The 23,169-nt window shown below is 34.3% G+C and overlaps 1 protein-coding gene across 4 annotated transcripts in view; it reads right to left on the bottom strand.

Moving 5' to 3' along the window:
* Positions 1-23,169, bottom strand: part of LOC142342611 (inositol 1,4,5-trisphosphate-gated calcium channel ITPR2-like) — a 144,995-nt gene that overhangs the window by 89,883 nt on the left and 31,943 nt on the right. For all 4 annotated transcript variants that reach the window (XM_075394021.1, XM_075394020.1, XM_075394024.1 and 1 more), the window contains exons 13-24: positions 21,564-21,770; positions 20,993-21,178; positions 17,577-17,699; positions 16,917-17,033; positions 13,348-13,548; positions 12,802-12,934; positions 8,561-8,751; positions 7,979-8,098; positions 7,369-7,513; positions 4,042-4,135; positions 2,839-3,103; positions 368-475 (exon numbers count right to left, since the gene is read on the bottom strand). In XM_075394021.1, the coding sequence (XP_075250136.1) occupies positions 368-475; positions 2,839-3,103; positions 4,042-4,135; positions 7,369-7,513; positions 7,979-8,098; positions 8,561-8,751; positions 12,802-12,934; positions 13,348-13,548; positions 16,917-17,033; positions 17,577-17,699; positions 20,993-21,178; positions 21,564-21,770 (1,890 nt within the window). The remainder of the gene's footprint in view (positions 1-367; positions 476-2,838; positions 3,104-4,041; positions 4,136-7,368; positions 7,514-7,978; positions 8,099-8,560; positions 8,752-12,801; positions 12,935-13,347; positions 13,549-16,916; positions 17,034-17,576; positions 17,700-20,992; positions 21,179-21,563; positions 21,771-23,169) is intronic.

Genomic DNA, 23,169 nt, shown 5'->3' with positions numbered 1-23,169 from the left:
TATAATGGTAAAGACCCCAAATTGTAATAGAGAGTCCCAACATTTATCAGACTAAACAAACCACTATCAGAGCAAAAATAAACATTATTTTGATCACATATTGTAATGAAAGTAGAAGTTTAGTTATGTTTGTTCAATTATTTGAGGAAACGCAAAAGATCCCAAATAAGTTTCTGATTTAACTCAATTTCTCTGTTATCTACTTTACCTCCAATGACTCAAAAATTTCTGAACTGAACTCCAAGCTGAACAAAAATGGTACTTGACAGAAATTTCTACGTGATAATTTTCAGCAGATCTTTTTCCTTGAAACTCTACGACTATTGGGGTAAAGCTTGAAACCGGAGACAAGAAGTGTTAGTTTTACCTGTGCATTAATAGCTCTTTCGAAGAGTATCTCGTGAGCTGAGTAGTATCGGGTGAGGAGATGCATTGACATTGTGACCATGTCTTCGTACTCGTAGTTGGACAGATCCTACAGATACAAAACAAATATACGCATACTAAACTGACAGTGTAAAAATTAAAAACTTGAGGAAAAAAATTTTTACCCAAAACATTTGGTCCCTACAGTGAGATCGTTATTACAGTTATATTAGGTCTAAGAAAACGTACTTGGAACCAAAGAGGACATCATTAGCTGAAGTGTCGAGGAGCTTCACCTTTAAAAGTTGCCTTTTCCTGATGATGCAATAAATGAAAATTGAATAGAAAAATTGAGTCTTTCCCATTATATATACCCCCACCCCTAGCTTAGTGGTCAGATAGCCTATAGCCCCTCCGCCCAATCATGGTAAACATACCATAATGGGGGGCTATAGTTTCATGGGGGGGGGCTATAATGGGAAAGCCCCTAAAAATTGCACGCAACAACAAAAATGCCGGTAAGGCGAATGCGCCAATTTTAAGGTTGATTTGCACAGCTTTACACCTCTATATTGCAAAAATCTTATTACATTAGATCTAATCTAAGGAACTGAGATAAGATAGCTCAACTACACACCTGAGTGAAGCTAGGAACAATTATCTACATGGTAATAATACTTCAAATCAATTCTGGTAGAATACGAACACTGGTGTGTTCCTACTTTGATCAATGTTGTCGAGAAAAATGACTCAATAAGTTTGAGTATAATTGGACAAAAGTTGTTTGATAATTCAAATATGATCTAATCCACCGTAAACCTTATTTTTCAAATATCCATTTGTGACCATATTTTTGGTGTTATAACTTTGATAAGATTGCTGTATCATTAAATCAATTGAAAGTTTTTCTACATTGGCGATCTCAGTTGAAATGTCATTATCATCACAGGTCTCTTTTGCACACTTGAAAAATAGAAACGTACAGAGAAAAATTTTTCAAAATCTGTTTTTCAAATTGAAATTTGAGGAATGAAAGGTCACTTTTAGACGTATCAATTGATCTCGCCCAAAAACAGGTAATTAATCTGCAGGCTTATCATTACATAGCTATTATGAGCTCAATAAGTTAAAAAATTAGTGGAAAACTGGAAAGGATATTGTAGATGAGCTCCAGTTTGCTACAAAAAGTAGTTAAAAAGCCCATTGTGACTAATGACTTGAAACATGTATGTACACAGTCGTACAAAAAAGGTAAGAACAGCATAATTTCTGCTCTTTAATCACTACCACTTCTTTGTAATGATGATTTGTTTTTACTCTGTCAGCTAAAAAAGTGTGAAATTTAAAGTTTTCATTCGCAAACTTTATAAGAGAGATTTATGTCTTGTTATCTCAGCTCACACAGAAAAGATGATTGGACTGTTTTGTTCCATCACTATTTGCCAAGTTGTAACGCTATGGCATGTCGAATTTTTTGATGGAACAAATACAAAAAAGCTCATCTTTAAATGAAGATCAAGTGCACAGGATGCATACAAATGTTATTTAAAAATTCAAAGTTTTGAGGCTAAAAATCTGACGAAAGAGCCGCCAAATTGACAAACAAGTATGAAAAAAGTTAGTAACAGTGTTTTAAAAAACCACAAACTTCTTTGGAGCGCACCAGGGTGACACATTACTCTTTTTAGTTCTACAATACAATTTTCAGAAGTACAGTCAGAGAAATTCTCAAAAATTATGGTTTTCTTTCAAAAAAATAGAGTTAAGTTGAAGCAATAGAAAATAAGTCTGAGGCAAAAATATTAAGAGAAGTAGAAGGAGGATAACAAGTAATTCCATCGAAATGGTGTATTAACATGCTCAAGAAGCTTTTTCTTACTTGTGGGAGGCAATTTTTACAGATGAGAGCAGAGTGCGCATCTCCGGCAATTTATTCTTCAAGTTCTTTGAAGAAGTGGGTTAAGGTTGCATGGTAAACACAAAAAACTAATAAAAAATGACTCCAGCATAGCGTTTTTTTTCAGAAATTGTTTTTATTTGTGAAAACTGTAGCCAAAATGTTGGGTTAAGTTGAGTCTGAAAAATAACTAAAAAGTTCGGGAACAGCCGCACATTGTTGACTTATATAGTTTCGTCTTTTAAACACATAAAATTTTCTCAGCGTTGAACAACTTATTCAATATCTTTGGTTTTGAAATGCAACAAAGTTTGAGCGTATTCTGTTTAACGGAAGAATTTTTTAAAGAAGTAATGGTAAACGCAGCCCTGCATGAAGTCACTGAGAACTTCTGGCGTACCGCAAAGTGGTTCGAGGTATTAAACCAGAATTTCCACGTAACTTCTGCAGAGTCACGTAACCGTTCTTAGAACATGAAACGCGCACATTTCAAAATGAGGAAAGTCGACGGAAGTCAATTTTTGGCTAAGTAGCAACTTCTGGCATTTTAACTTCTATTTTAAGTCCCTTTTTACCAATAGAATTTCACGCATGTTTGCTCCGCCATCCTTCAACATTGCAGTATCAGCTATCAATCTTGCCAAGGCAGCTTTAGCTCTCCCAGCTGTGTTGTTATCTTTCATAATGTCAAAGTCAGCACTCAGGAGGGGAATCAACTCTTTGTTCCTGCCTCCCTTCACTCCCTTCATTGCTGCGTGCATTTGTTTGAACAGGTAGAGGAATAAAGACATTCGGTTGTTGAAACGGATGTTGAAAACCAAGTCTAAGATCTCCATGGCTCTAAAACCGCACCGTTTTTTTAATATGAAAAGAAACCGTTTTTTTTTTAGATTATGATACAACAATATGCGCAACAACAACAATATAAAAGAACCGAAAATGAAACAGAACCGTTTTTGTAATACGAAAAGTTGCCTTCCAAGTTGCAGCAACTAGCAAAAAGTTAAGATCATAATTGGAAAGAAAAAATTAACAAAAACCCATAATTTTTTTCGCACGATGAGAACAGATCATCTGCGCGTGGGTTTATAATATCAAATTTTTAAATTTCTATTTTGTTGATCCATTGACACAAATTAAAGGATAACTGTCTCGATCCATTTTCACATCTTAGGATATCTTTATTATTTATGGAACACATCATATGTTGGACTTCTGTTGTGTGATCCCATAAAATGTTAATTTTATTAACTCATTTTTATTGAATTGTTATTATTATTAGCTATATAACTAACAGTAATTTGTCAGAATTTCTAGGATGACGTCACTTAAATCCCGTTTAGGTCTAGACCCAAATTGAGCTATGATCAGACTATCCAGACTGAAATGACTTCTGATCAGACTTTCCAGACCGAAGTTACCTCTGATCAGACCCTCCAGAACAAAATGACCTCTGATCAGACTTTACAGACCAAAATGTCATCTGATCAGACCAAACCCACCCCTAATTTCGGTCTGGAAACACATGGGTGTGCGTTCGAGTGGGTATGATCATAGCTCAGTTTGGGTCTGGACCTAAACTTGGGATCTATTCAATCTTTCTGAGCCTGTGGTTATTAACTTGTCACCAAAATGCACAAAGGTACTAGCATCAATTATCAGGCTTTACAATTCAGTTTAGCGAATACAATTTTAATAAAAATTTCCTGATTCATGTTCGACTTCATTTTTTTTTCATGTTTTTTTCAATCATTTAATTTAAAAAAATTAATACTAACTGTTGTTTTGATTCTGCAATTGGATTGTTTTCCTCCTTCTGCTGAAACCGCTCTGTGCTGCGGAACTTCGAGATCACTTTTTCACGGTCAATCGCTGAAAATTAAACAACAGTTTGTGACATCTTAGGAAACTTCTCAATAATACAGTATCATAGAATACGTTTTGCTATTAACCTTATACTTAATGTTAAGACACTACAACGATTACCGCGAAATCATACAAGATTTAAATCATATGTTATCTTTCAATGAATGCAATATTTTCACTATGATTAACTAACGCATCCAATGCCCATTAAAAGATCAGCTGTTTAGGTGAAATTTCATAAACAACTCATAGGTGTCAATGTTGCATCTCAGAGTGGATTTAAATATTAAACGTAATGTTTATAGAATGTAGAGCGATCATATTCAATATGGGGTTCTTGAAACAATTTTTTATTATTATTATTATTCCGATCCACTAAAGTGAGGGAGGAACTATAAAATCAAATGTTTTTTCTGTTCAGTCAAATTTGGCCGATCGATATATTCATCATAAAAGGTTGTGAGTGGTATAATTAAAAAGCTCGGCCAGTGTAGAATATACAATTAGAACGATTTTTTTTTATTTTGTTTTTTTTTCCGCCAAGCAATCGAGGTTTAAAGTTTTGTGAATATTTGACAAATTTTTGTTGTTTTTGTTCAAAATTTCCGTATCTCTACGCAATTTCCTGACAATTTTGCTGATCAATACGTTGAAATTGCAATCGATAGTGTAATTGGTTTTGATTCAAATGTTAAAAGAGTGTTGTCAAACTGTTTGACCCAACTTTGTGTCTAACTTTGTTCAAATTAAGCTTGTTCAGATCTAGTCCACCTTGGACAAGATCTTCCGAATTATCACACAAAATAACTGTTCTCACAATCTTTGTTAACCTCAAAGAGGACTAGCTTTACATTAGTTTCTTCTGAGAATGTTCTTGAAATAAATTTTTGCGGCTTGTACGAATTTAATAAATTTTGAAATTGCATAATTTTTTTTTTGATATATCGACCATTTCTTTACCAAATTATCCATATCCCAAATTATCCAAGTTTGCGGATAAGAAAGAATTCTCAAGAGACGCACAGCAATAATAAGGTTGTTTTGTTTTGTCTGATCGTTGTCTCTTACACTTCAAAAACAATCGAATTGTAATCATTCTCTGTATTTTTAAGAAAAATTTTCGCATCTTTGCTTGCATTTTAAGGTTAAATGCTGATAAGAAAATTTTAAATCAATTATGACAGGTCCCATTATGACCGGTCCAATTAGTCTCCTACTGAATTTCATGGGAACATATCCAGTTTTTTTAAATAACCCTTTTAAAAAAGTACACAATGAATTATTGAGCTTCACCGTTTGTTTTCTTTATTTTTGGGCCAATTTGTAGCCTAAAGTAAAAAAAAAACAGGTTGCAAGGTCTTTCAAATTAAGAGAACTAAACATTTATTGCGTTATTAGGTTTTGATTTAGAGTTTTTTCGTTTTGAAACTACAAGTTTTACAACGATTTTTGGACATTTCCCTCTTTTTGAGGTTCATTTTCAGGTTTCATCGCAAAATCATTGACAGGTCGGATTTATTAGCGGTTAAAACAAAAACAAAGTTAAAAAGTTCTGATTTTTTTTCGGTTAATAGCTTATAGTTTTAACGCCTTCGACAACGTCTTGCAGTAGAATTTTGTAAAATTTTTCATTTTTGTTTACTTCATCGTTCTTTTTGCAGTCGTCTAAATTTTTTGGATGATAGCAGGTCTTAGTGGCTGGCTATAGATAAACAGAAAACCTTTTTTTAAAATTAGTGAATTACTAAATATTCTCATGACATTGAATTCAAATGTTTTAAAAAATTGTTTGTTTTTTATCGCTCTTTTTATAGGCATATTCTGAACAATGAAAGACCTCAATGGTTTCCTCTGGAAAAATAAATGAATCTTTTCAATGATTTCCGTGGGAAGTGAATGTTTTTTTATGAAATTGAATTCAATTGTTTTTAAAAAACACATATGATGAACTTTTAACTTTGCATTTTTTCAATTTTTTGACCAATCTCATTGATCAGAGGTCACATAACACATTTTTGGCGTTCAGGCGCAATTGAGTATAATTTTCTGAAGGCGCAATTGTTTTTATTTTTTTAATTTTGTACGGAATAGATTGTTTTAAAGGCATCGACACCATTTGATAGCAAAATTTAACGAATCAGTCGTCTGTATTTCTCGACGTAAGACATATTCTGAATTTCGGTATTTAAATCTTAACAAATGGTAGGTATGATTGAACTTAATTTTTATTAAGATTTCAGTTGATTAAGATCAATTGGCTGCCATTATTTGGAATGATTTGTGTTCAAAAAACATAAACGCATGTTTAAATCATGAACATGAACGTAATTTTTGTTCTTTTTTGTCTACTTGTTTCCGAGTCCATTATCAATTGGCCCCAAGTTTGCTTTATTGAATTAAAAACTATTCTTTAATGTAGGTTTTTTTTGACGCTATTTTGACTTTGTTATTAAGTTTATTTGTCTTTTGAATGTAAATAGTGGTTGTTGTTGCTTGATTTTGTTGTCTGTCGTGTCTCGTTGCCTCACAAATAGCAGGTCTCATCGGCCATCTAATGTTGCATTATTTACTTTACTGAGTGATCTGACTTGGAGACCATTTCTTCAAATTAATAAATTATTTAAATTTGAACAATATTTGTGTTTTTTTTTTACAATTTTCTATCTCGTCCTCATTTGGAAGACAATTGAAGCAAAAATGTAGATGAACGAGGTCGGAACATCATGTGCAAACGCAAAATTATCGAGCCTCCTTGTTTGAATCTTAAAACGTAGGTTATAAAAACGGCTAGCTTTTTTATGATTTATATAATTTTTATTTCTTTCTTATGAATTTTATGATCAGCGTTTTGTTTGTGAAAGTCATTCGTTCCTATCTCCATGAATTTCATATGATCGATTCTTCGGTGCGTATATCGAAAATTATATTTTACGTTCGGTAAGAAGAGAGGTTTCAAAACATAAAGTGACTTGAGGATTATTCAGGAAAAACGGAAATATTATTGTGAATTGTAAGGGAAAAAAAACCAAAAAATTCGTTAATATTGATTGTTGATTTTGAAGAAAATTTTTGAAGGAATCTTGCTCGATAACCACTCATCTTGCAATAATTAACAAGCAATAATTTTTGCTGTAATCGAATAAAATATACAAAAACTCCTCGAATCATGAATGCGAGCAGATAAGTCTCAATTTTTGGCCTCTTTATGAGATAAGAACCAACCAGGCATTCGCACTAACGGTTAAGTCTTTTAAGGTGACTTTCAGGGTAAGGCAAGTCTCCTGACCCGTCCATAATAGAGATGAGAGCCAGAATGAGTTTCTGGATCACTTTCTGTTCCGAGTAGTAGCCAAATGCTACCAGGTACCACACCATTCGCAACACCTACATGCAAAAACATATAGATAGACAGCTACAATCAAAAGATATTATCAAAATCGATAAATGTAAACAAATAGGTAAATAGAAAAGTTTCGCTGAAAGATAGATATCATATAAAATTGCATCATATGATAGGGTAAAATGAAGCCAGTGCTGTTTTGCTATACTGAATATTTGGTCACGAATACCACGACTTTTTTCATTATTCATATACTGCGCGAACAGTGAACAAACGGAAAATTGACCTCACATCATCGAATTGCGACGATCACGATCATATCAACTGAATATGATCATATAACTTTAATATTATGTAACTGACCGGAGGAAGGAAGAAAGCAATTAAACGAGAAGATTGAAGATTGATTGCCCTTTTATTCTATGGAACTTCTCAAAAAATAAGAAAGTTAGGAAAAAAAGAAGCCAGAAAACTGAATTTGAAAAATGATAAAAAAACGATACGCTCACCTGTCGCACCATCTGGTTGTATCCGATGTCTGAGGCTACTTGGCACTGGCACTTGTCCAAAAATTTCTCAATCCAGGACCTGATTCTGGCCACGTTATGCTGGAACAGCTCCTCCGGAGACTAAAAAGACTTATTTGTTTTGCAAACTAAACTGATTAGGTTTTAAAGACCCATTTTAAGTAAATATGATTACTCATAAGAGAACTTCCAGTGTTACAAAATTGGAAAATATTTGAAAGTTTTTCCAAAAAAAAGTCATTTTTTCTTAAAAAATTAACCAATGATGGTAAATTTTTTGAAAATTTGATTCCAAGAGGACCGTGCGAAAGCATCCCTATTCACTGTTTATCTCTATATAATCTTGAAAATCGTGGCTGTGGAGTATGAAGAGAATAACACTTACTCTGCAGACTTAGAGGAAAACAAAAAAGCCACTTTAACACGTTTCAATATCGATAGCGTCATTAAATTTTACCCGATTTGAAGTTGAAAAATCGAGTTGTGAATTTATGCTTTAGTCTTGGGATATGATGAATCGGTACTAATGCTCTATAGCACTAGGTCCTAGGAGGCAAATGGTACCCTGTTGCTGTCGACTGAGTCAATGGAGACTGCATCATCACTGTCGGCTGCCAAGCTCATGGCCCTTTCTCTGGCTCCTTCTCTGGCCCATGTTCTCACCCTCTGCATACCCCCGTCCAGGTGTGAGTATGCAAATGTCAGCTGGACTCTGTCTACCACTGAGTAATTTTCACCAAAGTCAACAAACAGAACTGAAAAAAAACAAACAATATGACTTTTTTGGTACAGTTCTTGTGTGCCCAAAACTTGTATCAATGATAAGTGCACTCCAGCGATAAGTTTAAGCTTGAAAAACTTTCTGTTCGAAAAACTCTTAGTTTCTTTCTTATTTATGATTGACTTGACACTCTTTCTGTCACTCGTTCACTGTAGTGTTGCCTACATTACAATACAATAAATCGTTGCGTCTGCTTAGGGGTTTCTTTTTCAAATCCTTCTGAGAAATTTCGTTCGAATCTCAGATACTTGCGAGTTATCTTAGGATTCGCAAAGCATCTGAGATACGTTTCAAGACATTTTGCAAGGTTTGAATAATGTTTGGAGAATCCAATCCTGACAAGTTACCAGATAAGCAATTTGCCATGTAAACTTGATTTTAAAAGGCAAATTTAAATGTAGCTTTATTTGGATTTGAAGAAATTTTTAAGAAAAGAGAAAGTTCATGGGAACATTATAAAGCAACTGAAGATTGAATTATCTCTTGAACTTTGCGAAAAAATGATGACCTACAAGGCTTCACAAAATTTTTGTAAGAAATTCTTTAACAAACCCGTCCTCAGGTGCAGGTTTTGCATTTTTCATAAAGAGCACCAAAGTTCTTCTCTCATTGCATTATTTATTGTTAGTTTGAACCGATTTCATCTGTTATTTAAAAACATGTACGAATGAATTTGAATTTTATTGCTGGTTGTACGTCAAGAAATATCGAAGTCTATACTCAACCTCATCAGACTCTAGCACTGAAAATAATGATCAGTGGAAGAAATAGCGGTTTGTTTTCTTTATTGAGCCGAGCATCCTTCCATTGTTTTAAATTTTTTTGAACGATTCTTGTTTCTGTTTACCGACTTTCATTATAAATGCTTTACAAATAAACAAGAAAATTTACTCATCAAGTAAGTTTCCGATCGGACATACTTTAAGGCCATTAGAGCCAATACTATGTGAGTTTTGTACAATTCCTTACTCCAAAAAAAACAAACAGCATCTGATACTCTAAAAAGGTTACATAAGTTTTACAAAATGAACGCATCATCAAAAATGAGCGAACAACTCTATCATTTTCTGTAACTAACAATCTTTGGTTTTGATAAAACTGACATAAAAATTTTGATTTTCATTAACTCAGTGACCATTAAAAGGGAGCTTTTATGTTTTAATTAGAAATCTTACCAGTAAAGTTATTTTTTTCTAAAATTTTATGGAAACTTTAATCGAATTAACAATGAAAGCAATTAAATTTGTTGGATAAACTCTAAAAATGTTTCCTGTTTGAATAGCGCTCAAAATTTTACACTTGTAGTCTTGTGCAATGACAAAATGAATGTTTTATATCAATGATTTTTATTTAAAAAACAGTGTGTTGGATTTTTCTGATGAGAGCTTTTGACCAACCTCAAAGGAATTTGGCTAGGCCACGGAAATTTTTTTTGGTTTTTATGGTAAAATCTAAAGTGCCACTGCAAGTAATTTAAAAAGAGGTTTGGATCTGAGATACTTTTCAAGAAACTTTGCAAAGTCTGAATAATTGTTTGGCAATCCAATCCTAACAAGTTACCATGATTAGTAATTTGCAATGTAAACTTGATTTTAAAAGGCAGCTTTAAATGGGGCCTTATTTGGGTTTGACGATAAATTTTTAAGAAAATAGAGATTTCTTGGGAGAATTATAAAGCAACTGAAGATTGCTTTATCTCCTGAACTTTTCGACAAAATGAGGTTCTGTTGGGCTTCACAAAATATTTGAAAAAATTTCTTTAACCAACTCGTCCTTAGGCGCAGGTTTTGTATTTTTTATAAAAAGCACCAAAGTTCTTCTCTCATTGCATTATTAATTGTTAGTTGGAGCCGGTTTCATCTTTTATGTAAAAATATGTACGAATGAATTTTAATTTTATTGTTGGTTGTACGCCAAGAAATATCGAAGCAAATATTCAACTTGATAAGGATAAAAAAGGCGTTTGTTTTCTTTATTGAGCCAAACATTCTTTCCTTGTTTTAAATTTCATTAAACAGTTCCGGTCTCTGTACACCGAATTGCAGTTTAAATGTTCTACAAATAAACAAGAAATTTTACTAATCAAGTAAGTTTCCGATCGGACATACTCTAAGGCCATTAGAGCCAATACTATGTGAGTTTTTATCACATCACTTACTCCAAAAAACTATCAGTGTCTAATACTATAGAAAAGTTACATAATTTACATTAAAAATTGTAAATATGGTTTCTGCGTAATCGCAGCGGAACAACATCAGGCCTACAGTAGCCTATTCTCAGCTGCCTTTTTTCTTATTATTCCCCACATTTCAGACTGATCTTTTAATGAGTAGCATTGCTCTTTTTTGGTGACTATAGTCACTTTTTTGCGTCTGAAACTTTCCCGTGGTACCATTATTGCAGCCAACATTGTTCAGGCTATGGTCAATCTGAAGCTATGGTTGAGTAAGAGCTTATTTCCACACAGTCAGCTTCACGGAGGTAGGGGATTGAACTCTCATTTATTGGTGTGCAAACCACACACCTTACCTCTTGGTCATCACGCCACCAAAAACGAACACATAATCAAAATTGAGCGAACAGCTTTATCGATTTCCGTAACTAACAATCTTTAGTTTTGATAACTCCATGACTTACTAAAAAGGCGTTTTTATGTTTTAAGTAGAAATCTACCAGTAAAATTATTTTTATATAATATTTGACTGAAACTTTAGTCGAATTAACAAAGAAAGCAATCAATTATGTTGGATTAACTCTAAAAATGTTTCCTGTTTGCATAGCGCTCAAAATTTTACACTCTTGTTCTTGTGCGAAAACAAAATGAATTATGTACCTCAATCAGTTTTTTTAGAACATTATGTGTTGGAGTTTTCTGATGAGAGCTTGTTGACCAATCTTATGGGACATGATGCAAATGACTCGGTTTTTGATAAAACAGAGTACGCTGTATGAGTTTTTGATAATACGCGATGAATAGTTAAAAAGTATGAGATCAAAGTGAATGCTAATTTTAAGGTTTTTAGGCTAAAAGCGTATGATTCATTATTAATGATTGTTTGAATGGTATGTTAGGATACAACTGTTCTTTTCTAACTGCTTAACAGAAATCATAATTTTTGTGCGAAATAAGCCGGGTCTCATTACGAATTTCTCCACAATTGAGGCCATGTATTATTACAGAAGAGTGTGTAATAAAAAAATATGAACCGTCAAATATAAGTTAAAAAAAAACTTTTCCTTTTTGGTTCTAATATAATCTATAGATTTTACTTATCTTGCGACCTATGATCGAACCAGTTGCTTGGCACTTGATGGATATAATGCGTGCCAAATCACAGAGTCTGGAAAATGTAATGATCGTACAATAGTCTCAACAAAAATGGCAAAAAGTCTGACGAGAGGACTCTTATTTCTGGCTCGGTCTTATCAGATGGCCAAGATTGGAGAAAAGTCCGAGCATAGGTCAAACGAAAGTCTGATTAGAGAAAGAATTTTTCGTTCGACTTATATATTTGTTTCTATTGTATTTGTTGACTCAAAAATAAGGATGCGAACAATTCAAAATAAATTTTAGTGAATGCTGTCATAAATGTATTCGCCCCAACACTAACCATTTTTTACTGACTTATCACTTTTTTCGAACCTAAGTGTAGCACTAGAAGTTGTAAATTTATATGCATTGCAAGAACATTGAACGTGTAATAGAGATATTTTGATCCGGGGAGAATTATCTGGGTGATGGTGCGTTCACAGAGAGTGGGTTGTACTAAAATCGCGCAAAATTTGGATCCCACGAAGGTCTGATTAGAGTCCTTTTTGGTTTCACCACGTTTGATCAGCGAATGCTGGGGTTACGCAAAACCGCGCTATTTCTCAAAGGTCGCACGGCACGAAAGTTTAATCAGAAAGTTTTTAGTCTGGAAATGGCCTGATCAGAGGGCAAAGTCTAAACATGGTCTGATTACAGGTGGCCTGGGTCTGACACCTCAACACTGGTAGCATTTTTAACTGAAACTTAACCTACCAATGATGAGTGAGCAGTATTTGGCTCTGAGGTCTGGAGGGAGTCTCTCGTCACTCATACACATGAATGCCTCCTCCCATGTCAGGTAGTCCAAAGTAGTCGTTATGATCTTGTTGCAGTAGTCATTCCGACCCTGTGACCATAAGTTTAAAACTATCAATTTCGCCTGTAAATGAAATCTTATGTAGTCACATCAATTCATAATTACAGGAAGCCGGTGCACAAAGAAAGTGACAACATTTTACCTTTTTTTGCAGGAGCTTTGGTGAAAAAGGTGACGTTAAATTTTTTATAACCAACTGGTCAAAGTTTGCAGGTCAAAAATAACAACACAGTTCTATCTTATGTAGGAAATATTTCTGATCCCGTGTTCTGCTAAACTTAAGAATAACTTGAGCGGAGAAGTTAATTTGTCTTAGCAGAGCGGAAGTAACTTCTGACCTTAACTCAAAAAGTCAGCTGAAACTTAACTCACATTAATTTAAGTTTTTATTTAATCATTGAACGTAAATAACGTGATTTTATATAATGTGAAGGAACCCTAACCGATGATAATTTTTCAAACAGATCAAGTTGATGAGTGAGGAAGAGAACTCTCTCATTGTCCTGTTCCTCCTGGATGATGTCCAAAAGAGACTTCCAAGTAGATCCATTGTTGGTAGAAACATAAGTCATGGTCTTGTCATAGATCTGAGTTTTTTTCTGTCTGTTCAATCTTGCTCCAGTCTCAGTTAGGAAACAACATGACTGAAAAAATTAACAAAATCCTTATTTTTATAAAAAATTCTATCACTTGTTTTTTAAATCTGCATATCTAATTTGTTCCTGGTGCTGATCATATCTATTTTGGAAAAATGAGCTGATATGGCAGGCAAACAATAAACGCTCATTTAACGGCGAGGGTGAAGAAAACAGAATTGATATGAAAATGGGGAAACGTTGTCTGTATTCAGATCACGGGTAACACGTCTGATCTTTCGTAACATTTACAACGTGAACAACCTATATTGTTCCTTTTCATTAGCCTTGAGGAGCAAATTAATGCACAGGGTCATTTTAGAATATAAATGAACTTGTGTTCTTTCCTATGATCAAAGAAACTGTATTGGGCCCTGTTAGAAGAACCCAATCTCTGAGAATAACCACAAAAAAGACACGATAGTTAAAAACTGTGAAACCGTTGATGTAAAATTTAAGGGAGAGAATTATAATGTCGAAAGAGAAAGACCTAATGGAATTGTGTTTATAAAATAAACTTTTTCAGCATATACTACCTTCTTCAACGCTCTATATGTTCAACTTAAATTGGGCGTCAAAAGTTAAGCTTCAGAAGTTAAGGATCAAGAGAAACGAGAGAACGTATTCCAAGAGACGCCTAAGTTCATGAGTGTTAGACTTGTTTGTGCAAAGGCTAACACATTAGGCTTACAAGAGAGATATGTCGGTTCAATCATTACAGTGCAGAGGTATACCCCAAAATTTCCGCCTTAGTAAAATTGGCGCGGAAATGAGTGACTTAAAATGAACGAAATTAGTATACATTCTTTGTATCTTACTTTTCGCAAATGGGGTTCCGCCAATTTTGCGAAATAAAAGAACATTCGGTGCGAAAAGTAGTGATCAAAACTTGTATCGCGTTTCCGCTCAATTTAGGTATCTATTATTTGCATTCAAAGTATATCTAATCCGCAATTGAGCCTAATTGAGCCGCGCATTTTGAGCATGCAAAAGTGGTTTTAATACTTTGTAAAAGAACATTAGGAACGAAAAGTAGGTTACAAGTCTTGTAGCACGTTTCCGCTCAATTTAGGTGCGCAATGTATAAGAACAACTAAATGCGCGCATTTTGAGCATGCAAAAGTGGTTTAATACTTTGTAATAAACAATGATTTTATTGAAGCTTTTAAAGCTTTAAATTAATGGTTCCTTTTAACAAAAGTAGTAATAAAGCTTCAATAATCACTTTTATGCTCAAAGCGCATTAAATTAGGCTTAATTGCGGATTATATGCGAAATCGAGCTACATTGCGTGCAAAAAATGGATACGTAAATAGAGCGGATGCGTGATACAAACCGCGCGAAAAATAGGTTACCGATTATGTTCTTGTATTTCGCGGCTAAATTTAGGACACTTTTGCGAACACGGGCTACGATATTCCCTTCCATTTTGTCGGTTTCTGCTAAAGTAGCTATTTTCCGCAATTTTGTACCACTTTCAATGTATTAACATAGTATTTGCGAACACGAGTGACACACAGCGGGCAGATCTGCCCGTGATGATTTAGGTATACCTCTGCACTGTAATGATTTCTCTATTAGTCCATTTGCGCATTAATTTTGCTTGCTTAAAGCCTCATAAGAGACCGAATTCCCCCATAAATACCATAGAAAATTTTTCGTGACCTTAATTATTGCTCCAATATAGGGATTTTCTCCCCTTGTGATATATGATTCTTGTAAGTTGTTTCTTTGCGTCTGGGATGTTCTTCGAATCTTGTTCGATCCCGGAATTAAATTAAATTGTTAACACAATAACGTCGTATAAAAGGCTTTTGGACTGCTAGAATAAGTTACAACAAATTGTTTTGTGTTCATGGACAGTGAGAGAGCTCATAAAACAGCTTAGATATTCGAACAGAAAATGCATATTACGAATACACCGTATCAGTTTTGTACATAATGTTAGTGTGTTGATGAATATTGTGCATCTTATTCTAAATGTCTTGAAGACTTTAGCTCGCCTGTGGCAATTTCTTTGCTAGTCGGTGGAGAGGACTTTGACTACTGTACGTGCGATAACCAAATAGGAGACTACTCCATAATGCAAATTGGTGCGTCTGTGGGACACAACCTTGGCTGGACAGTAGAATCATGTTATGTTTATGATATTCGTTAAAAATCTTTGCTTGCGTATTTTTGAATACACGACACCTTTTGTGTGCGTTCAAAAAAGTTTTGTGCCATGATCAAGGACTAACAAAAATTACGACCCGGAAAAAATGTAAGTTCGCTGGTTGTTGTAAATGGTCTTAATCCTATTGCTGGTCGTGACAAGCAACCAATAATTTCTTAACGCAGGCTCATGCAAAACAAATATAAAGCGCAACCCGCCCTTTTAGAAATATAGTCTTGATTTCGTTGATAAACAATTGTATATTGGATTAGAATCTATAAGAAATCGGCGCAGCAATAAACGCTCGGACCGAGGTCACTTTTTTCAGCACTGAACCATACTAACTTTTATTCTGTGTTTTTATCTGCGAAATATCATGATCATGTCGAAAATTACAATGATCAGAGTAAACAATCAGGACAACTTTTCTCTGAATTGCTCTGAAATACCTGCCAAATCATGCTGTGCCATAACTTCTCCAAAAAAACCAGCCTGAAAAAAACCAGTCATGTGGTCATTCCCAATTTTTGTTGGTGAAATAAAAAATTTCGATTTCACATTAATTTTGTCTGAGCATGGTAAAAATCAAGTTTTAATCTGTCAAGTATAATATCATGATTTTTTTTTCTGATTTTTACGCTCAGAAAACCCATAAATGGACTGCATATATCCTGATTGAGAGCTCAATTTTCTCGATAATATGGGAATGTAGTAATGATTCAGCTCTGAATTGTCCTGGTATTAGAGTGCGGGATATTACATGACAAAAAGCCCAATACCCTAATACGCATTTAATTAAGTTTCATTCGGTTGTTCAATAATCCAATAACAATTGGCAACACGAGCTTGTTTTATCCTACAAAAGCGTTTAAATTGATAGTATGTCCGGTTGTGACAGTTTTATATCAAGTTTGATATATTGACTAGTTCTATTTTTAAAACTTCATGTAAGGTTTAAAAATCATTTACATTACAAATTTTCTCACCTAAGCAATATTATGATAATTACTCATTCCAATGATTTTAATACCGATGTGTAAAATAAGCATATGGGTTGGGTACTCGGAATATTTGGTATCCTGACACCGAGTGTATCCTGGCATTGGGTACTTTGTCCTGACACCGTGTAAACAATTGATAATTATGGTACATACAGGGAAATTTCATCAAGCTTCCCCCAAATGCGTCACAAGATTTCATATTTTGGGTATTTTTGGGGAACCTGATTTGTTTCGAACGTGTCAACCAGCCACTTCTTGCAAATGTAGTTCTGATTGTCAGAGAGGGAGACTCCATCACACACGCACAACACATTCAGCAGGTCCAGATATCTGTAGTTCTAAAAGAAAAACCAAAAAAAAGTTTAGAGGGTGAATCTGATGAAATATACAGTCCTTCGGAACTTTAAATCTTAACCGTTGTATAGAGGTTAGCAAACTGTTATTTCGAATACGCCAAGCCAAGCACAAACATAGAGCGGCAACTCTAGCCACATTTTTAGCATGTTCAGATGATACCAGAAACAAGTTGACAATATTCAGACATTTGATCGTTAAAAGCTAAATATTTGCAATCCAAATTCATTTTGTTCTCAATTTATTCGCTTTGCCTTTAATCACAATCTAAATTATGATAAAAACCTAGTTTTCACCCATTGTTTTTATCATTCTATAATGAACAAAATCAATAGCAAAATAAATTAACAAAACTGTATTTTTAAGTGGTTTTGTGAAGATATCGGGGACTAAACGACTGTCGGGGCTTAATGGCGTAACAATACACAAGCAACTAATTGTATACCACGTAAGGGCAGTTTCGGGTGATCCTTTCATGGGCATTATACCTCTTCTATGAGTAGACAGGTGTTGTATAAAATAGATACCTGGTTTTTGAATAGTAGTTGTATGAATGAGTCAATGTGATGGTTCTGCATTCTGTCCACAATCTGTCTGTTGTCTCTGATCAACTCAGTCACCATTGTGGTCGCATAAATTCCTATCTCCCCCTGAAAGAAGATAAACTTAGCAGTACACGTCCTGAATTACAGTTCATAGAATTGAAGCAATTGACGACAACAACATCAGTCTCTTAAACGAGCAGCTTCCGGTTGAAAACGAATCATATACAAAGACGCCTACGAAAGTGAGCAGAACACTACAAAAATCGAAAAACAAATTGACAACTTTTTTTAAGAGAAAAAAGGTTATAGACCTCAACCTCATAAAACTTTTACACAATTTGAGTTTAGACAACAAACACCAGCTTTGTAGAAAAACATTGCAGATAAAATAAAAGGACAACAAAAACGACAATTGGCATACAATGACTGTTAAAAATGTGATTGAAAATTAGTGGCATCAAAGTCAATGAAACAAGCAAAAATATTTTCACTATTTAATTCCTACTGTACTACCTATCCAGAAAAACATATATCAACTTTGATGAAAACAACTGGAGATCCACGCAACTGAAGTAGCTTCAAATGTAGCAACAATCAAAAGTTCAAAAAATTGTCGACAACAAAACCTTTCATAGCAAATTAAACCATTGGCAACATTAATCATTAAATAGATTCAATTAAGCAAATGAAACCTATCAGTGACGAGACTAATCAACAAGACGACAAAAAAAGGATCGAAGAAAGGGTCAACATCTAAAAATCTCATTTTAACGCAAGTAGATTGTGACAAAGTCGTGTAAAGAGTTTCATAAGCAAAAAATTCTGAAGAAATTCAGATAGTATCCATTAAAGTGTATTTCAGAGCACAGAGCTGTGTCATTTTTGAGATTTAGTGGCAGAACAACATCCAAAAACCACAATGCTGCAAATCCAAAAACCACAACTAACTGGAAAACAAGTCATGGTATATGCCCAACAAAAAGCTACATAAGCATATCATTAATGAGTTTAAGTGACTGCACAAAAAAAAACTAAGAAGGTTCAAAATCCGAAAAGAAACCACTATTTGTTTCAAGCAAGTGGCGTCAAAGTAGTTAAAATGGTTAGATATAAACCAAACCTTTAGCATCAATCGCATTGTGACAATAGAACCAAAAAAGACAGAAATCACCCAGAGATGTTCATATTGAGGATAGGCGACAAAAACCTAAAAAAAAATAAGAAAACCAAAAAATTATAATGACTTTAGAAATAATTTGGCGTCAAAATCTTGAAAAAAATTATTTTAATCAGTAAATAAACACCGAAATGTTTTTAAAGAGAGCCGTTTAAAGCTGTTACTAATGAGACTAAATAGCAAAACAACAAAAAATACTAGAAAAATACCAAAATCCGAAAAAAAACATCGTTATTTCATAAAAACAATTAGGTTCAAAGTCTTTGGAAAACATCAGTTGACTTTTGAGGGGTTTGAAAGGGTGATGTTAAGCTTTATTGAAACATACGATTTGCTTTTCAAAATTGTTAGTGCAGAAAGTGAAAAAAACAGCGAAAACGGATGTAAAATTGCTCCACTTGAAAAAAAGTGGCCTCGTAAACCGAGATTCTGTTTAATTATCGTCTCCTCAATTCACTCGAAACGGCCCTTAGAAAAAAAAGGCAGGCTTTGAAACTACTCATTCTTTGTTGCTCTTTCTATTCCAGAGTGGCTAAAATCACTACTCTAAATTGACTTCCAATTGTCAAGAAAAAGTAAAAGAATAATGTGAACACTTCTTAAAAAGAAAGACAGAGCACCAATACCATTCAAAACCATTGAAGTGCAAGAAAAGTAGTCAAAAAGATTCTTTTTGAAAAGTTATTATTTATTTGAGTTGTTTTTGGCTAAAGATTTCTTCCATTATCACATTAAATTTTTGTGAATTTCACTGTTACAGTCAGACTGCTGTTTTCCGACAAATTTTTTGAAGCTACATTTTAAAAACAAAAAAAACTACATCATTAAGAAAAAAAAATGAAAATCAATTTCGACTCTGCGCAAACCCAGTTGGGTCTGTGTTCCGATTTTTGCCCTTTTTATCAAATCCTTTATGCGATCATTTTTTAGTCTGTTTTTACAACAATAGCCCATTGTGGATTTATGTATTTTTATTTGAACATTGCTCCTCAGAAGAGATCCAAAGTGGTAGGATCAGAAAACTCAACATGAGTTGCCTACTTTTAATTGCAGTAAATGTAGGAGAAACGCAGTTTGTTGACAACAAAAACTTTCTATGTGTATATAGAGATGTAACGCAGCAATAATGAAAATTGTACATACTAATCGTAAAGTTTTTCAGCTCCGCGTGTGACATGATGTTAGTTCTCAGAGCTAAAAATAGAACAGGACTCCGATATGCTTAAATTTGCAGGCACAGAATTAAAAATTGCGGTAGAGTCTTAGAAAGAATTTTCTCGAAAAAAAAATTTTGCAACAAAATCAGTTTCACAATGAATGGTGATAAAACAATAATTTATTATTGTCATAAAAGCAAAACAGGCCAGGCATTTTGTCCATATGTCATCTCATAAAAACTATGATACAAAACTGTTATCATTTTAAAATCCGGACAAATTGACTGTTGAAAATCAGCTGAATGAATTTGAAGTAAGATAGCAGTTTTTTTATTTGTAACGATATTTTTGGAGACCAACAACTTCAAACTCAAAATGAGATTACTGGCATTTGAAACAAATTTTCAATGACGTCTTCTTTCAATCTTAACTGTAAGTGTGCAAAAAGTGCACAATGTATTAATTGAAAAAAATCTCGTGTCAACGCTTGTTCGGCGATTAATCTGAATGGCCATCGCAAGCATCAGATGCTTATCTTGCCAGAATCATGCAAGACTTGGAGTTTTATCTTGCAGGCATCTTGCAAAACTTCAAGACTTGTCTTGCAACATCTTGCGCAATATTACATGACTATCGGAAGATTCTCGCGGAATCTCTTAGCCGTCGGTAATAGACGGGATTCTTTAAATCTAAAATAGCATGCAAAAGTTAAAAATTTCTGTTACAATTTTGGCTTAACATGCTTGACTTTCAAATAGCAAGATTTTCGGAGAAAAATTATAACTTTTATTGCTGAAAAGTTGCCTTATTATTTTGCATTCTGGCAATATTAGCGACGAGGCTTATAAATAATATTGCAGTAAATAGCACTGATGTTTATTTTTTGGGTCTTTCCCATTATAGCCCCCCCCCCCCCCAGCTTAGTGATCAGATAACCGATAGCCCCGCCCCCTCCCAATCATGGTAAATATACCAAAAGGGGGCTATAATTTCAGGGGGTATAATGGGAAAGACCCTATTTTTCCTTTTTTTTCGGTTTCGGCGAAACGTTTTCAATTTCGTACCTGGAAACTGATTTGAGTGAGGAAGAATTCCATGTGTCCTGCAATGTACAATTCATTCTTCCTGCTATCTCCCAACAGGTAGGTGTCCAATACGTCATAACACTTAACGAAGATCCTTGTCAAGAACTTCTGATCAGGAGAGTTGAGAACGTCCAGACGCAACACAGCAATCAACAATTCCACTATCTGAAATCATATCGACCAATCAAAATTTTTTTGAATTTTTCAGATTTTAATTTAATGTGAACAAAACTTGGCTGTAGTGAAGAACAACAAAATGAATAAATGCTGAGGTAGTTGTTTGTTCTTTCTTTAAAAAATTAAACAACGGTTTAACCTGATATGCAAATATTAGAAGCAGCCGATTTATCGAGAGAAACATTTACACTGCTCAGAAGGCGTAAATTTTAGCTTAAACAAAATTCTAAATTTTGTTTAAACTAAAAACTAAAAAATTTAAAATGAGGGGTGTATTAGTTATAAAAGGCCATGGGATCAGAACAATAGCACGGAGCCCACTGAGTCTCTCAAATTATGAGAAAAATCCAGGAGAAAGATTTTCAAAACCTACCATCAGGTTTCTGAGAAGTTTCTGTCTGGGTTTTCTTGGAATCCCGTTTTCGAACATGAAGTCTTTCAGATTGTCGAGCAAGTGGCAGATCCGAAGACAGGCTTCTTCATTTAGCTGGACTCCATTCGACTTCTCTTGGACGAACTTCTGCAGTAGAGGTACACAGCCAGCTGCAAAGTTGAAAATCTTCAGCTGTTCTTCAGTCACCTGAAAGAAGATTTGGTTAATTTCGTTTCCAATTCACTCCTGGGAACCGGCAATTTTTTCAGGACAATCTAATTGATGTGCGTTTTAACTTATCAAAATTTCCACAAAAGCAGAAAAATTCTAGAAAAATGACACATACATTGTAAAACTGTCGTGCAATGTCATTACGAGCGTCTATCGGTACCAAGAAAAAATTGGTTACATGAAAATTTACCCAATTCCATTTCAACAAGTGCCATTATACCCAACACAATTACACCCAACCTGACATTTAATCCAATGCCATTTTACCCAATGCAAACTTACCCATTGCTCTTTGGTCTTTTCGATCATTTATCCGATTACAATTTAGCACTATTACAAGGATTTTTAAAAATGTTTCTGACAATGTAATCCCATGTTTGGTCGTGATGGTTTCATGTCAAGTCCCACGGGCCATGTAATTATATAGTCAGCTAAATAGTCGTTATGCTAATTTCAACAATAGGGTAAATGGTGTAAGTTGGCATTGGGTAAAATCGCATTGGGTAAAATGGATATGGGTTCTTCTGACACATAAAAACTAGTTACAAAGAATGTGACTGGTACTTTCCTCTGGTATTTTGACCTGGCTGGTCTTTTGACGCCAAATATAGAAAGCGCTTAAGTTTCGTGTAAAAAGTTTTCACACGCGGCAACAAAATAGCCTGCTATGGAAAATATTTCCAAAATATGTTATTTGTAGTTACGTTCGGCGGTAAGTACATTTCACAAATCTTTAATCCTTTTGAAGTGAAGCGATGCCGAAGCGAAGCAGATATTTTGATTACGTCACTTTTATCACCAATGATTACTAAAATGAGGGCTTATACTGCAATTAAATGAAATCTAAGTACAGAAGTATGCGAAAGATGCTTCTGCAAAAAATATTTTGCGGCGGAAACTAGATTTCGCTTTTCAGCTTTCAGCGACTAAAATTTCTTTATAGCGCACTGCCTTGTGATCCGCAAAGTTTGTAAGTACAATCGCACGTACAATGTTTGAGAAAAAAAGGGATCTCTGGTTACAAAAGTAGTAATTACACTCAAAAGTTTGGTTCTGGTAATGGTGACATGAATATTAACAGAACTTTAAAAGAAAAATTAATTTTTGCTAGGATAACAATTGGATTCAATAACACATTGGACCCGGTTCACACAGTCGACGCAGGAAATCTCTCAGGCAGACGCTGGTTCGATTAAGTCGCTGCTTGGGGTGTTCTCAAGACGTGTTCGAGCAAATATGTTTTCTGAGAACGGACGGTCATCGAATCATGCCAGAGAAAAAATCGTGGCTCTCTGAGTCAATTTGACTGAAATCCTGTGGGGCTGTGATGCTGCACAATACACACGTTACCCGAAGTATATATATATATATATAT

This window comes from Convolutriloba macropyga, chromosome 7 (assembly GCF_964194025.1).
Source record: "Convolutriloba macropyga chromosome 7, txConMacr16.3, whole genome shotgun sequence".
NCBI classification, from domain to species: domain Eukaryota; kingdom Metazoa; phylum Xenacoelomorpha; order Acoela; family Convolutidae; genus Convolutriloba; species Convolutriloba macropyga.
This window is presented reverse-complemented; position numbering and strand designations above follow the sequence as displayed.